At 34.8% G+C, this 16,768-nt stretch overlaps 1 protein-coding gene across 2 annotated transcripts in view; it reads right to left on the reverse strand.

Annotated features, from left to right (window-relative positions):
* LOC126811970 (relaxin receptor 2) overlaps positions 1 to 16,768 on the reverse strand; it is a 55,489-nt gene that overhangs the window by 5,263 nt on the left and 33,458 nt on the right. For both annotated transcript variants that reach the window (XM_050538064.2, XM_050538063.2), the window contains exons 4-13: positions 15,948 to 16,059; positions 15,524 to 15,595; positions 14,612 to 14,683; positions 13,251 to 13,322; positions 8,539 to 8,610; positions 7,868 to 7,939; positions 5,697 to 5,768; positions 5,252 to 5,323; positions 3,258 to 3,329; positions 2,301 to 2,372 (exon numbers count right to left, since the gene is read on the reverse strand). In XM_050538064.2, coding sequence (XP_050394021.2) covers positions 2,301 to 2,372; positions 3,258 to 3,329; positions 5,252 to 5,323; positions 5,697 to 5,768; positions 7,868 to 7,939; positions 8,539 to 8,610; positions 13,251 to 13,322; positions 14,612 to 14,683; positions 15,524 to 15,595; positions 15,948 to 16,059 — 760 coding nt within the window. The remainder of the gene's footprint in view (positions 1 to 2,300; positions 2,373 to 3,257; positions 3,330 to 5,251; positions 5,324 to 5,696; positions 5,769 to 7,867; positions 7,940 to 8,538; positions 8,611 to 13,250; positions 13,323 to 14,611; positions 14,684 to 15,523; positions 15,596 to 15,947; positions 16,060 to 16,768) is intronic.

The raw sequence follows: 16,768 nt of genomic DNA on the forward strand, positions 1-16,768 counted from the left end.
ATTGCAAGCTACATCGCTATGTAACCTACACTGTTAGAAATTTTTGTAAAATAATTATCGGTATGTTCACCACAATGTAGTAGTTTTACCAAGTCTGGCGTATTTTAACGGAGTTTCGTGTATGTTTACAGAGTTTCGTGTCTTTTTTTACAATAGACGGTGAGGAAATCAAAGACACATTCAAAATCAGTAAAACTACATTCTTACATATGTAATATTTCCAAACTGAACTCAAAATAAACAAGCATGCATGTAATTTTACAGATCTTACGTTTATTCACATTATTTTGTAAATTTACTTTTAGGTTAGAAATATAAATAAAATTACAGCAGTTCTCACTATAATAGTTAAAAACTAGATAATGTAAAGGCAATATGCTCAAAATTTCTGTCAAATTGATCCACTCGGAACCGAGATATTAGAGACTGAATGTTAGGCCTAGCCTCGATCATCATTACTTATTAAGTCAGTACGATAAAAAAAAACAACATAGTCTTGATTATCTATTTTTGAATTTAATCATTAATGAGCGTTGAGCCCCAGATCGGACTCAAATCCAGTGAAAATCCAACACATAAGATGGCATCCATGAGTTGATTATGGTCTTTCATGTTAATAAATGTCTAATTCATAGTTTATAGAACATATTAGGCCTAAAGAAAGACCTGCAATAGGCAGATTTAGCTCTTGCATAATGTATGTTTAACTTATTGGTAGTTATCGTATTCGGTAAATTTATTGTCTCTTAGCAAGCAATTTTAGAGATTTTACGTTTACTCACATTATTTTGTAAACTTTCAGGTTAGAAATATAAGTAAATTTACAGCAATTAAATTTTTACCAAAAATGTTCGGAATGTTTACCAAAATGATGTATATTTACCAAGTTTCATTCTTTTTTACAATAAACTTTGATGAAACCAAAGGCACATTAAACCCTGGTAAAAATACATGCGTAATATTTCAATATTGAAATGAAAATAGCAAAGCCAGTAGGTAATTTTACAGATTTACGTTTATTCACATTATTTTGTAAATTTACTTATTGGTAAATTTACTGTCTCTTATGTAAATTTACTTTCTCTTATTTTATTTTAGTATTCCATAGCAACGAACCATTCCTAATAATTATTTTCTTATAGTATTCATTCTAATTTATTAACCATAATATGGACAATCACATTTTGTGAAATTTGGTATATTGCATGTTATATATATTTAATTTTCTTTATTTATACGATCTAAAACGTGTATTATTATTCATCGTACGTTGATCAGATTGTAAGTATGTTCATTAACGTATAAAAAAAAATGTTTTGACTTTCTTGTCATAGATTGTATTATCTCGTAACCGAGGTCAATTGAAGACAGTTAATTAAACCGATTGGCCAGTGTTAGCTTGACTGTCTCTAGAGCAGAGTTACAATGCCTGCAGTAGACAGTACCACAAGCTTACATCTAAAATCCTGGAACGGAAGTTAAAATCATTGTGGGTTTTTTTAACATTTGTCTGTAATTTTTCATTTACTGCTTTTAGGTAAATTTACATTGGGAAGTTTAAAAACAAACTTACTGTAACCGTTCATTTACTGTGTTGTGGTGAATTTACAGTCCAAAGTTAAAAAACATTTACTGTTTTAAGGTAAATTTACTCACAAAGTCAAATTACAGAAACTCTGTAATATTACAGCTGAATGTTTATTTACAGTAAATTTACTGGCAACTTTTGCTGCCAGTAATTTTCATGTAAATTTACCAGATTTTTTCTAACAGTGTACTTGTTTTTATCATCACTATGATCTAATGTTAACGCTACATTGGAATGTAACTAACTTTCTATCACCACTATGGTCTGATTTTGACCCTACATTGCAATGAAACTAACTTTCTGTCATCACAAAGTTCTGATTTTGACACTACATTGTAATCTAACTTTCTGTCACCACCATGTTCCGATTCCAATTCGTTATATCCCATAAACCACAATTTCCCCACAAGTCCCCGCAATACGCAGCACTGTATGCCAATACAGACAAATTAAATTGGTCAAACGCCCACATGTGAGATGTTTAAACCATAACAGATACTTATGGAAAAACAGTTACTGATTATTAGTAGCTGTTTTTCCGTAAATATCTGTTATGGTTTATTTATCTACCCAGTTACTAAATGCCACTGAAAGAATAAATTAAAGGAAACCTAATTCATATCTGGTTTTAATCACACCGATTCCGTTATTAACCCGATATCAAATTACCCATTGATAATGAGGCATTCATAATGCACACCTATATACTTACAATGACTTTATATTGTTAAGAGGTAGAAACGTAGATTGATCTATATTCCATATACTATTCTTAGTCAACACTCTAAAATATTTAATAAAATACATAATGCATTGGGTATATAGAAGGCCTAAAGAGAAATAGACACATTTAAGAACTTGTGTATTCTCAGTTCATGTGAGTAGGATGTCATACGTCATTTCATTTCGTTTATCACTTCATGTGACCCGGGTAAAATCATGTGATTCGGAAGGCGACTCTTCTCCTTGCCAGCACAAGCCTCTAATCGAAACCACAAAGACAACCCTCAGTGACAGACCATTATACCATCCAATGCGTGTATAAAAGATTAAAGAGTTGATTACGTCATGTCTGTCTGAAGAATTTGTTTTAACCATATTATATACATCATAAATCTCCTAAGGCACTTGATCAGAATCCGGAACACTATACGTCAATCAGGGCAATCATACCGGATAACGGAAATACATATCCGTGCAATATTTCTGGTTATTATGAATCCACTTGCCATGCTCATAAAATACCACATTAAATGATTTAACCAATCTGCTTTTGGTTAAAGATACATTATGGGGGATTAGATAAATAGCTGGCAGTTCTCACTATACTGGTTAAAAACTAGATAATGTAAAGGGAATCCACTCTGGGAATTTAGCGATTGAATTTTGGGCCTAGCCTCGATCATCATTACTAAACATAGCCTCGATTATCCACTTTTTGATTTAATCATGAATGAGCGTTGAGCAGCAGATCGGTTTATAATCCAGTAAATGTCGTAGGCTAGCGATGACACCGAGAGTTGATTATGGTCTGGATAAGTTAATGTCTAATTAACAATTTAGATAACATTTCAGGCCTAAAGAAAGAATTTTGTTTCTAGAACATTCGATATGTGCGATATTTATCAAACCACGTATATGTATATGTATTTAATATTAAAAGACTTACAGAGTTGTCAAATTATTCAAACCATCAAATATACCATCTGTAAGATACTGTAGCTTATTTTGAGACAAACTCCTACAAAAAAAGCCCCAAAAAACATCATTTCTTTCTGAGATAAGTTTAATATGATTCTAGACCAGTATTTTCAAATATGGAGTTTAATACAAGGGATTGCGTAAACTGGAATTTCGGAATATAGAAACGAAAAGCAAAACAAAACTGATAAAAAGATCATAATTGAAAAAATGACCACATATATGTGGCATACTTAATGCCAGAGTTTAGAAAGAATAATATGGTAACAGAGGAATAATTTGTTATTATTATCTAAATAATGATTCCCCCTTGACGATTAGATACGCCATTTTAAATGGACACAGATCACGAAACAAGAGCCAAAGCTATTTTTAGTCTTCCTCTCCCTTTTCCTTTTTCCCCCTTTTGCATGGCGATTTTTGTTGACTTTTTGGTGTAGAATTGAGGAAAAGGGTTTAAAAATACCTTTTCTGCCAGGTTTTGGTGAATATTAATAATTTTGATGCGGAAGGATACAAGAGTTGAGAGGTTGGTTACGTTGAAATGTAGGGCCTGAAATTGCATGTTTACTAATTGTCTCTACTTCCAGCTTGTGTATCTCAAGTTTTTCATGAAGAACCTCATACGTGCTTTTGGGCAAGTGGTTGCCACATGTTGCTCCATCTGTGGTAGAAAGCGTTCTACCCAACGAAAATTTGGGAAAAAGTTAGAGCCGGTCTAAGATACGAGAATTAACATTGGAGTCAATGGGGAAATCTTTAGTGATCTGTGTCCAAATGGAACGCGCGCTTTCAGTTTCAATATTGACGCACATTGTAATAATCGTGCTGAGAGTTAACACCCTTTCATTAATGTACTGTTCTGTCTCCCACCGAGAATGTCTAATATCTTTTAAAGATACCGTTCTTCGGAAATAAATAAATTGGACATAAAACGAATCGTCAAAAGAAATTAAAACTTTTCTGAAAGACATTCAATTATGTTCATGTGGAAATTAAAAGAAACCAAGCGTACATAATCGGTAGATTCGAAGTATTTGTATTATTGTTTTTGACTAGAGTTATTTTTGATAATATTGACTCATTTTTCACTAACCCATTTTATCGTTCTCTTCTTGAATTGAAATCAGAAAACAGACAGTGTTTCTTTAGCATGTTAATTCGATGCCAAGTCTAACAATATTAATAGATGTTTTACGTGTCAAGGTAAGTAGGTGGATGTTAAAAGTTAAAAGTGTAAAATTATACTTTATCTAAACAACATGGCGTGTTTATTTCATAAGATGGATGTGTTAATGCCTTAGAGCTGTAGGTATAGGAATGGTAGATAATACGAATTTGTAATTCTCTTCACTTAAATTATTCCGTTCTTTGGCAATTCCAAAAATATAAACAAGAACCCCCCCCCCCCAAAAAAAAACCCCAAACAAAAACCCATCATAAACAACCCTTCTAATTCTAGCGATCTTCATACATATCGCTTTTGACATTTCATGTAAAAAAAGTTCCATGAAAATAATTGACAATTCCAATGCCAGATTTTTTTCCCACTACATGTACTTAGAAACAAGATTATTTTGGCTTTAATTCGCTTTATGGCTCTCTTACAAGATCACTGAAGTCCGTGTAGTGCTTTTAAGATCATAAGAGGTCGCTTTTAATGAAACAAACTTAACCGAGAAGCGCACCCACGCATTTAAATTTTCTTTTAAATTATATGGTTTGAAGAATTTTTAAAAAGTTTTATAGATTACATAATATATTAATCATTGGGGATCATCAAACTCAAAGGCTTTTAAGCAATCGAGGGATATTTATGGTAAATCTGCACATATACATGCTAATGGCCAACAGCGCTTTAAATCTATAAATGATGTGAAAGGTATAGTATTTTGTAACCTGTTAAAACTATTACCTAGATTTCTAAATCTCAAAATAACACAAAATAAACTGTTTACTTACAGTGTTGCTAAATTGGTCAGATTTAAAAAAGAACCCGGCTCGATATAGTCTATATCATTTTCCTCTAAATATCTAAAAAAAAAAAACCCAATAAACCCAGGAAAAGTAGAGTAGATTGTATAACATTTATTATCACGAATTGTTATAAAGTTCTTTAATGGTGGAGACAGTGGACCATTAAGTAACATATTGATACAGTACTGTTCGAGGGCTTTAACCCGAGTGTTGTTTCAATATATTACGCAGTCCAGATTTAAAGTGGATTACAGGAGATCTTGTAGAATAGATGAGAAAACCCCTACATACCGATTCTCCTTTGGACGGGATTTTTGTCGGGGTGGAGTCCGCGGAGAGCCATCCGCTGTCAACATGGCTCATGTATTGAGTTTTGGGAGGAATTAAACCACATGCCAGCCCATTTTCAATTATTTGTATGTATACTTACAATTTACGTAGACTGGGCATACTGGAAAAGAAGTAATTTCTCACAGACACAATTCTATTTTTTGACAAATATCTGAAAACACAAATAATAGTATTCGTGATTATGCAATAATCCATGTGTACTTTAAAGCTTCTGTTCTAAATTGATATGCTGCCAAGATAGACCTAAATATAAAGCTTATGGCTATAAACAGTAAGGATAACAGGGGCATATCCAGGAATTTAGGTGCATACATGTATATAATTAGAATGGAGTGAGTTCAAAACGGCGACAGTGCTTCATACTTTTGTTTGTTCGACGTTGTTGATGTAGGAAAAAAAAAATTCTTTGGATACGTCCCTGGATAATCCAGACCTGTAGCTCTGTCAGCGACAGTCTTCATGCATTGCGTCATTAAATTAACGATTATAGGGAAGAGCTGTCTGTAAACCAAAATCGGACAGTTTTGTCATAATTGTCGTGACATAATATTATATCGTCATCTGTGCAGAGTTGGACTCACATAAACTTATTACCATATTTGCGAGTTTTATCAAACTACTATAGATACTGGAAGTTTTAGACCGGAATCTCATGGCGTTTGGGATAGTTGAACTAGGTGCCTGAATCTGAGATGAATAGATATGGTAGTCTGCATTACAAGATCATTAAATATGGGCTTGGCCCAACTTTCAATCGGCATGTTAGGTACCAGCTGAAAAACAAGCATCCCTCTCTCATCATGGTCTGATGTTTAATAAACAAAAAGTATGGAGTCTTGTGAGGTGAGAGGAATATTGCTTATAAAACTAAAAAAAATATTTTATTTCTAAACATCTAAACGAACTAACATCTATTACAATGGTTATATAGTATGGTATGTTGAAAGCAAGATCTCCTCAATGTGAAATACTGTTACTGAGGTACACTGACTGTTCTCTTTGGACATAAATGAAGCTATGATAACATACACTGTAAAACACAGATTCCAATAATTAAATGTTATCCACGCTCTATATCCACACGTAACGGGGGATTCCCGGCAGACGACTACTTTTATCCGTCTGAGTTGACCCCCTACCAACACCCACACTCATATCATATTGGTACCTAATTCAACTACCCATCGACTGTCGGTCTACCAATAGAATGGTGTTTTAGTCAGACTTGGCTCTGTAGTCTTATTACTCTAAATGATATAGACGGAAATGGATGGATTCGTAAAAGGACATTTTCTTTTAAAAATCTCGCCCGAGAGAAATATGGACTAGGCTCTAAAGTGATATTATCAGGGGGTGGGGTGGATGGCCGAATGGTTAGCACGTGCGCGTTGCATCATAAGGTCTGTCAATGAGTCAACTGGCGTGGTTTCGATTCCCCGGTTTTACGTGACAAGGAGTGGGGTCGCCTGTCCAACCTCGTGAGTTTTCCTCGGGTCCCCCGGTTTCCTCCCACTGCTAAAGATCCCTACAGGCAAGCGAGTTATTGAAATAAAATTTGGCAAACATTGTTAGTAAATAAATTGTGATTCTGTACAGAAAATTACTGCTGATTGTTATGTATTTACATGTGTGGGGTAGTGTAAAGATATGTATACCATGCAGTAAGTAAATGAGAAGTTTTGTTTACATTATAAAACTTGCACTTGGTTTCTGTTACCCAATTCAATCTATACACAAAGTAGAAAATTTAAGCACCCCTTGTATATTTTTCGATGGCAAGTTATGCGAACGTTGGCATTGAAACCCTGATAATGTAGCCACGGAAATGAATGTGATTTGCAAGAAGACCTCTATGTCAGTTAGAAAACATAAAAAGTTGATCGTGGTTGTTTCGCGATTTTTATCATGATTTTGATAAAAGCCCAGAGGCACTGATTTTGTACAAAAAAATTAGCCACAAACAGGGCCCTTATTCACGAAAACTTAAACTAAGTTACAACCGAAATTCTAAGAAATACTGCAACTTCATTGGTTATATGCAAATTGATTTTACGGGTCAGCCAATCGAATTGCAGTATTTCTTAAAATTTTGATTGTATCTTAGTTTAAGTTTTCGTGAATAAGGGCCCAGTGCGTCAGCGCACACTGACAATAAGCACACTGACAAAATTTGGATGATTGCACTATCAGCTCCCGAACGTTGCAATTCATGCATCCTAAATAACTGATACGTTTGAAACATGTACGTACAGCTCTCGTAGAGTTGGTGTCCATTTAAATACCCGGGGTTGGATTTCTGGAATATTGTTACCATCTAATGATCTGAAATATTAAATTGTAAAAAAAAATATTCAAATATCTTCAAAGTCATGTACTGATGATCTTAATCTGTTCTGATAGGCCTGCTCCTCAATTCGTAAACATGTATTTAATAGTTTTGTATTTTATTCCACGACTGAAGCTGAAGTGTTAATCGACCAATATAAGTAATAAAAACTAATTTAAAGGAAAAGATATCCCAATTACAGGCCTGGTTAATATTCATATACATGTAAATGAATTAATCTTGTTCGCCTGTAAACAGAGCCAATAATACTGGCGACCTAACTTGGAATTCGTTCAGGGACTAGTAGAAGAAATTATTCTATAAACACAGAAAGAAACCTGTAATTTAAGATTCTGGGATTTCGCTTTTTCTTTATGGATTCAAAAGGGTAAACGACCAATGGGGCGAAAAATGGAATCAGTTAAATACGGAATATGCTAATCAAATATAATTATATTTTCATGCCTTCGACCTTGGTTCAAGGAACAATGAACCAATCAACAACATTTTTTAACGATCAAATCCTCTTTTTGTGCGGGTTTCCGTTACACCATATTCATTATATTCTAAATTAAAACAACATGTTCAAACTTACAGGCTTTCTAGATGTTGTAAATGCATTAAATCTGTTTCTTTTAACGCGGATATCTTGTTATGATTGATTTTCCTGAAAGAAAGAAAGAAAGGAAGGGAATAAACTATTAATAACGGTTTAAAATCCTGCAATTTATACAGAACAGAAACCACAGTAAACCTTTTAATTAAATTCTATTCGGTCCCATCTTTACGAAAACCAAATTTACTTATCAATACTACTCCTAGAATGTGATACAGATTCTATCTCGACCAAATTATTACTAATTGATTAAACATTCTAAAAAAAGTTGTGTCCGTCCACAACTGATACGTCGTCCGCGCCGTAATGAAACGATTGACATAGTTTTACTTTTCTTTGAAATGGTAACAGTAAATTGATAAATATTGCTCATTCATAATTATACTGAAGTCCTTTTTTATAATTATATAAATTTATGACAGACTATACCCAAAAAGTTTAAGAAATCCTCTGTTATTCAAAAGACACAATAACCCAAGAAACATTTGCAATTACAGTATGCTACGTCCTGGCACTAATTTATTGATGGCAACAAGAGTATCACAAGTTTCTACCAAACGTTCAAGGGTATATACTATAGGTGTAGACTTGAATAACCAGACGCTAGAGGTTGCCATTCGATTGAGACTTCTGGCGTATTTCGCCGAAAATAAATGATTTGAAATTAGAGTAATAACGGAAATGATTGAATATAAACCAGTATATATATATTCATATTACATTATTATATGGGTTGCGACCTATTTGTGTCAATTTCTAGGTCCCAAATATTAGCGATTTAGCTCCTTTAATTAAGACCAGCTTATACTAAAGTCTGTAACAATATACTCTTCAAAAAAGTAGGGAATATTCAGATGCAAATACCTATGCCGGTTGTGATATGATAAATAGTCATGGACACTTGACGTCCTTTGAGAGTATGTTCACAGATGAAGAACTTATCGCCCCAAAAGAACCGCTGAGCTGCACAATGCACATGCGACACGAAATAGCGCCATACACGTGGGAGGGGTTCATTGTCAAATTTGACACTTCAAGGAAGGGTTGATGAAAACTGCCGCGTGCTGGTTTATCCTATCCATGTTTGCTTTCCTATCAATTTTTGCATAAGATTTACGGTTTAGCGCATGTTTGCTTCAATTTTACACAGCGAGCAGTAGCCAACATATGCTTAATGTGTCACAGTCTGTGATCACAGACTGTGGAACCGGTACCAACAAACACACAATGCTGGTGATAGACCTTGTTCAGGTCGTCCTAGAGCCACTACACAAGCCCAGGATCCATACATTCGTACACTGACCTGCGAAATCAAGGACAAACGGCCAGTCAGCTTTCTGTAAACTTGTTACACCCCAAACGATAAGAAATCGGCTACATGCAGCCCATTTGCATGCGCGACAACCGCGTGTTGTGCCTCCATTAACTTGCCAGCACATGGCAAACAGGCGTCAATGGTGTAGGCAGCGTAGACATTGGGCTAATCGTCGATGGGCGCGTATTATGTTCTCAGATGAGTCCAGATTTACTATGGATTTCACCGATTGGCGTGCTCGCGTTTAGAGGCATGTAAATGAGCGTCATGCTAACATTAACGTCCGACAGCATGACAGATTCGGGCTCGGGTCTGTTATTGTGTGGGGAAGAATCACCATGACTGGCAGAACGGGCTTGCATATTGTTCAAGGAAGGGTCACCGGTGTGTACTACCGTGACAACATCCTGGCACCGATAGTTCTGCCCTTTGCTCAACGTGCAGGTCGACGTTTCATCTTTCAAGATGATAATGCCCGTGCCCACCCCGTTCGTGTCGTGAATGACTACCTCCAGCGTCACCATATTGTCCATATGCCTTGGCTAGCCGGCCATGCGTCCTCACCTTTCTCCTATAGAGCATGTCTGGGACAACGTCAACCGACAACACTGCAAGAATTGGCTGTGGCACTGCAAGAGGAGTGGGTCAGATTGCCCCAAATCGTGATTGGACGCCTGATTAGGAGCATGCCACGACGAATTGCTGAATGCCTGAAGATTAGTGGAGCAATTACTCATTATTAAGACAAAAATCAAAAACGTCCATTTTCACTTTTGACAGTGTATCTCTTTGCGAGTGAAATGGGGCCGTCAAATAAGCCGCCCATATGAACTGTTTATGTTCATGTGTAGGCAATTGGTCTGTTATTAACATACACTGGTTACCTCTGACAATGGGACAAATGGTTGATCAGGGACAATAAGACGATAGTAGTCGAAAAGATGTGTCATCATTAATCAGACTTTAATCATACTAATTGCTATGTTTATTAATTTTTAAACTCTAACAGTTTAAGTTCCATTATATAAAACACTTCCAAATAATATCCCTTGTTTTTCTCTCTCTCTTCATAATGTCACTATATGTAAAAATAAACCCTATTTTGGGTGTCAACTAATCTAAAAATTGGGCGTTTTCAAACGCCTATTTGAGAACATCTGGGAGGTTTTCGGGTACTGAAAGCTATAAATGATCATAATATATTACACTCTCACACTATTCAAAGAATGGACATAATATGAGTTAAAGATACTTTCCCAGAAAAGTATTTATCGGGTGGTTCTTTCCAATAAAAGTATGTCAAATTTGGTATATATGGAAAGTATAGACACCCAATCTTACTATAAAATACTGGATTACCCGAAAAACGCAAATGGGGCAAGCACTGGGCAAAATTGTCAGGGTATCACTAACTGGCAACCCGACTGTTATCTGCCAGCTTAAGTGAGGGAGCGGTTGTTATTTCTTGATCAAATGGTTAGGCGGTTTTGGGAACATTGAGGGGTGTCAACGTACAAAAGACTCTGCAAATAAACGGCGGAAAAAGAAGTTGACAGAAATAATTAAGAATTTGGGTTTAACGTCCACTCGACACAAACCAAGCCATTTCGGGACTAACATATGGTTTAACTTTATTTCAATAATTCGCTTGCGCGTAGGGATCTTTTGCAGTGGGGGGAAACCGGAGGACCCGGAGAAAACCCAACTCCTAGTCATGTTTTGAGAGGGAATTGAGGCAATTTTTTGATAGACTGGTTACTTTGAATATGGTTTTAGTCCATATATATCATCAAACCACAAAGTTTTACGCGGGAATGTATCTTTAATTGGATTGATAACAATATTACTACTTTAAGCCTGTTATCTGCTTTAATTAACCGAGAAGGGTTCTATAAATGATCTTGGTTCAGGTCACTTCGACTTCGCGATGATTAGAAGATCAAAAAGAGAAAATATATCGAAAGATCTCAACAATAACCATGACCAAAATAAATGAATATTAACTATAAGAATTTAAAACCAATAAATCTTGATATTTGGGGTTTTATAAGTCAAAAACGTCTACAAATGAAACGCATTTAATCTATGGACTTTTGCGAGGATGTATTTCTAAAATTTTGTTACAGACATTACAGATTCATTATTTTAAACTGACGTAGAAGAAATATTTTGATGGTAACAAGACATGTATAGAATACAGATGCCATTTTATGATAAATCATGGTATTAATATACAATACATCGACTCGGATCATTCAACAAATTATAACCAAATATCTCTGAAATATCACGTTCTTAACGACCTTCGACCCCTATTTTACAGTTACAAATATCATTGCATGCTAAATATCTCATGATTGGCCATCGATCATTTCAAAAACCATCTATTTTACATTCGCCTTGGTCCAGGCCAATGACATAACTATACATATTCCCCGAAACCAGAACGATCAATACGAAATAGAATCAAACACAAAATGATCGAAAAACCCAGTTGTTTTATTTCAGTCGTTGATTACTTTCTGGAAATTTTATTCAAGTCTCTAAAGAGTTAATTGGAAATATTTTCACTAAATACTCTAATGTAACCGGGAAAGCCGTATAAATGGTTCAAACGAATAATACAAATCGTGATGAGAGAGAAAATTCACAATCTGTTTCCATAATTATTTTTACATTTTCTATTTTTCTTTTTCTATTTTTGTTTTACAAAATTACTCCACTTTTTCAGAAAGACTTTAGGCCTTTTAATGTTCCATATGGCTTGAAATCATTTCTTGAATTGGAAATTATGTACTGTTTTTTTTTTAGCTGTATTGCTTTTAAATAAATAACAAGCATAACAGAGGGCCTTTTTTAAGGTCGGACTGTTATCATAACTCTATAAGTATGCATCATATATTATTGAAATTCAACAGGAATATTCGTTTCGTCTGAACAATGCGTATGAATTTTAAGCAGACAGATGATACATTTTGTCGATAGAGCGGTAACGAGGCTTTATAGGCTTATTTGTTTCATTGTCCGAGCCCTTCCACCAAGTTCTTAATGTTCTTACTGCGTTCACTCCGCTCCCACACAGTTTGAGCCCGTTTGACAACATTTTCCAGAACGTAGTGAGAATTAGTTTGGTGTGACAGGAACTTTAAAGCATGCACATAACAAACAGATGATTACCTATGTCGTTCTACAATGTTTTCAGAAATCGTAGTAATTCAAGTGGCTTATTCCTTTCACTAATGTAAAGAGCATATATAAATGTTAGTTTGTAGAGTGTCCACAAGAAATAGTGGATGGCGAACCATAGGACGGGTAGAGGCGATTATAATATACGACCACATTTCAGTGTAGCTGAATGAAAACAACGTATACTTACAATTCCTTTATTCTGTTGTTTGGGGCAAAAACGTTTCCAGGAAAACTTTCAAGTTCACTACTTGTGAGATACCTGCAGGTGATGTAATAAAAAAGAGGATAAAACAGTCATTTTTATTAAAGATATATTATGTAGTTTTAGATAAAGGACTGTTCGTTCTTGCTAACATAGTTCAAAACCATCTCTTCACTCTTGGCACGATGCGATCTCCTTTATGTTAAAGGGGCATTATGTCGGATTTTGATAAAGAGCTGACTGTTTGTAGTTTTGACAAGATGTGTGCATTGATTGTTTATTATAGTAACCACGGCAGTGGTATATTCGAGACTTAGCCTCGCTTCTCCAGTTCCAAATCATTAAATGGCCGAACTGTTCTAATCTACTTCAAATCGGCGCCATCAGATGGCCCAGAGAGTTGATTATGGTATTGTCATGTTAATAAATGTCTATTTAATAACTTATATAACATTTAAGGCCCAAAGAAAAACCTACACTATGCAGGTTTAGCTCTTAACATAATGACACCCATAGCGATAGAAAAATACCTTTAAAAATCAATTATTGCACGCATTATCGTACCCCCTGACGGTAGCATACCTTCGAATGTCCAGTCCTTCAGATTACATTAATACGATTGATAATCGGAACAAATTATTAGTACGGTCAGTTGATTGCTTACGATGTAATAACTTTCTCGTCGTTAAATAGCCCAACGGTGCTAAAATGAAATTGGCTGATGAATTTTCAAGCCATGATGTCTGAGGTCGTGAACGTAGTTCAGGGTACGGCAATGACTAATCTTATTCCGAAGTTTCTGACTTCCTACATTATTTGGAAATTTAATTAATTATGTGAACTTTCGCTCAATGAATAAAATATGATGTTTCTGGAAAGACAGCTGTGTGAAAATTCGCACAGCTTCGAGTATGCCACTACCTGGTTTAGATAGCAGCTCAATGCAGTAAAAGATAGTATAATTTTTACACTTCATTTTATGGTACAGCTGTCTAGTCGTTCGGATGGGGCAAAAAACCGAGGCCACGTATATACATTGGTGTGCATGCTAAAGATCCCTTGGCATTTGGAATTCGATATAAGAGTAGGTCATAGTGCCGCTGTCTGGGACAAAATTCTCTCATAGCACCCTGTATGGCGTATGCCCGTCTTCATTCGCTCAATATAGGAGTAGAACAGTAGGACTAAAACCCTATTTCATTTCGCTTTATGGTGATGATATAATGAAGATTGCGGTTACCAATAAAATCAACTACTGGATTGTTAATTCTTCAAAGAATTGATTATATTGATTATTTTTGCAGATTTTGGGTTGCACCGTTCTTTGTTATTAAAGAATAACTTACACATTTCGTAATCGCCAGTTATGTTGAAACGTTCCCTTTTCAATATACTTTAATTTTGAATGCATGATTAACCTGCCAGAAAATAAAAAAGAGAAAACAAATTAAAGATATTATTTGCAGTTCTAATTTCTTTTATCTTTAATTTATAAAACCTGGTGGGAATTAAAGTGTTCTCTAATATCAAACTAATTGCTTACAGGATAACAATAATTGGTAGCGATATAACATTTAAATAATCTGGCTAATCGTCTTAAATACATTAGAATTTACCCAGTTAAGAATAAGACGCTAAGCGATAGAAGGGATTCTAAAATAAAGATAGTTGCCATGCAACGAAACATACACCACACAGATGTGTCGTACGAGACGTGAAGTAAGGTGATCAAAATTTTAGTTTCTTAAGAAACAACAGCAATAAGTTTATGAGTATTTCCGTACATATACCTATTGAATCTAACAAGACACTCAGGGGTGAAAACTTTAGCCTCTAGAGCGTCAACAAGAGTTTTCAATGTTGTCAAGTGCCATAACTCTGACAGCAATAAACAGAAATGGTGTATAAAAAAATTATAGACCTTCGAATGATAACATTCTTAATCATCCCCAATTTTTTGCCAAGCGGTCAAGGGAATATAACTCTGGAAGTAATTATTGGAAATATTTGAACACGGCAACTGTAAACAAGTTCAGTTCTCCACCCGTACTGGAATTGAAATCGCATGCTTAATAAATGTTAAGCATACCATTAATAATGTAGGATTATGCACAGTAAACAGCTTTCAGTGCAAGTGCGATTTTCTGGAATCAAGTGCCAATCAATATGTCTACACTAAATGGTTTACAAGTAGAATATCCTAATATTATCATCCGAGATGATTTATATTGTTATTTACAGAAATTGATTCAACTTACAACTCTCTCAGATTAGTTAGATTTTTAAAATCAGATTGAGTTACAGACTCCAGGCTATTGCCCGATAGATCTCTGAAAATAGAATAGAAGACATGAGATTGATTAAATATTTGTATAGTGAAGGCGATCTGTAGCATACATATTCATCAAGTGCAGATTGTGTGTTAAGATTAAAAGAACATCAATGTTGTTATTGTTTTCTCCTTAATAAATCATGCAATTTCTACTCTCAGGAATTCACATTAACAATCAAATGAACAGATTGAGTTATAGAGTTCCTGACTTGCATGACAACAGGTGTAATTTTAGATCATACAATATTGATCTTTTCTGTTTACATTTAATGCAAACTTAGTTTAATTAGTTTCCTTGTGTACAACCAAGCTTCACGCAATACCACTTTAATTAAACTAAGAAGACTTACAATACTGTTACTTGGTGTGGTATATCTGGTGGTACTTTAGTTAAACCAGCGTCATCACAGTACAACCTCGTCTCTAATCTACATTCACATTCAGCTGGTACTGATGGTAAAACTACAATATAACATATAGTATGCTTACACTTTCCATAACACTTGATATCACTTCTCGGTCATTTGAAAAGTTCAGAATGCTAGCATGTTTGTAGTATTTTATTCCATGGCCCTTGTTAGTTACAATAAGCAATGGGAATTAGAACACCGTTCCTATTCTTTTGGCAAGCTCACAATTTTTACGTTTGTTTGGTGGTTGGAAACAATATTGAAATGTCATGACTGGTATTGTATTGATGGCAAATTACAGTATAAATGAGATGTGAAATCTTAATAGAAAAATTAGGATAAAAATGATTTATTACCCTTAAAACCATTATAACCCCAGTTTGAGTTCGACCTATGCTACCATTTAGTTTAAATGGACCCTATAATATGAGCTAAGTTAAATTTGTAACATCCAAATCATGTTAAAATGTTAAGAATCGACTTTGTATTAATCGAAAACATGTTTTAAAATCCATGGGGACGAATATAATATAAACAAGCTAAATATAAACCCATGCGATTAAATCGACGCTTTTCAACTTTTATGACAAACGTTTACGCATTCCTGGCCTTGACCAACATTAGTACTAACTTTGTAATGGTGTGTCCGGAACATCAACATCATTTCGCAGTGTTCTTTGTGATAAATGTCATTTGTTTTGTGACATCGTGTTCTTCAATTTATATTCAGAGTAATCATCTATAGAGAAATTTTATTAAGG

Source organism: Patella vulgata, chromosome 2 (genome assembly GCF_932274485.2).
Source record: "Patella vulgata chromosome 2, xgPatVulg1.2, whole genome shotgun sequence".
NCBI classification, from domain to species: domain Eukaryota; kingdom Metazoa; phylum Mollusca; class Gastropoda; family Patellidae; genus Patella; species Patella vulgata.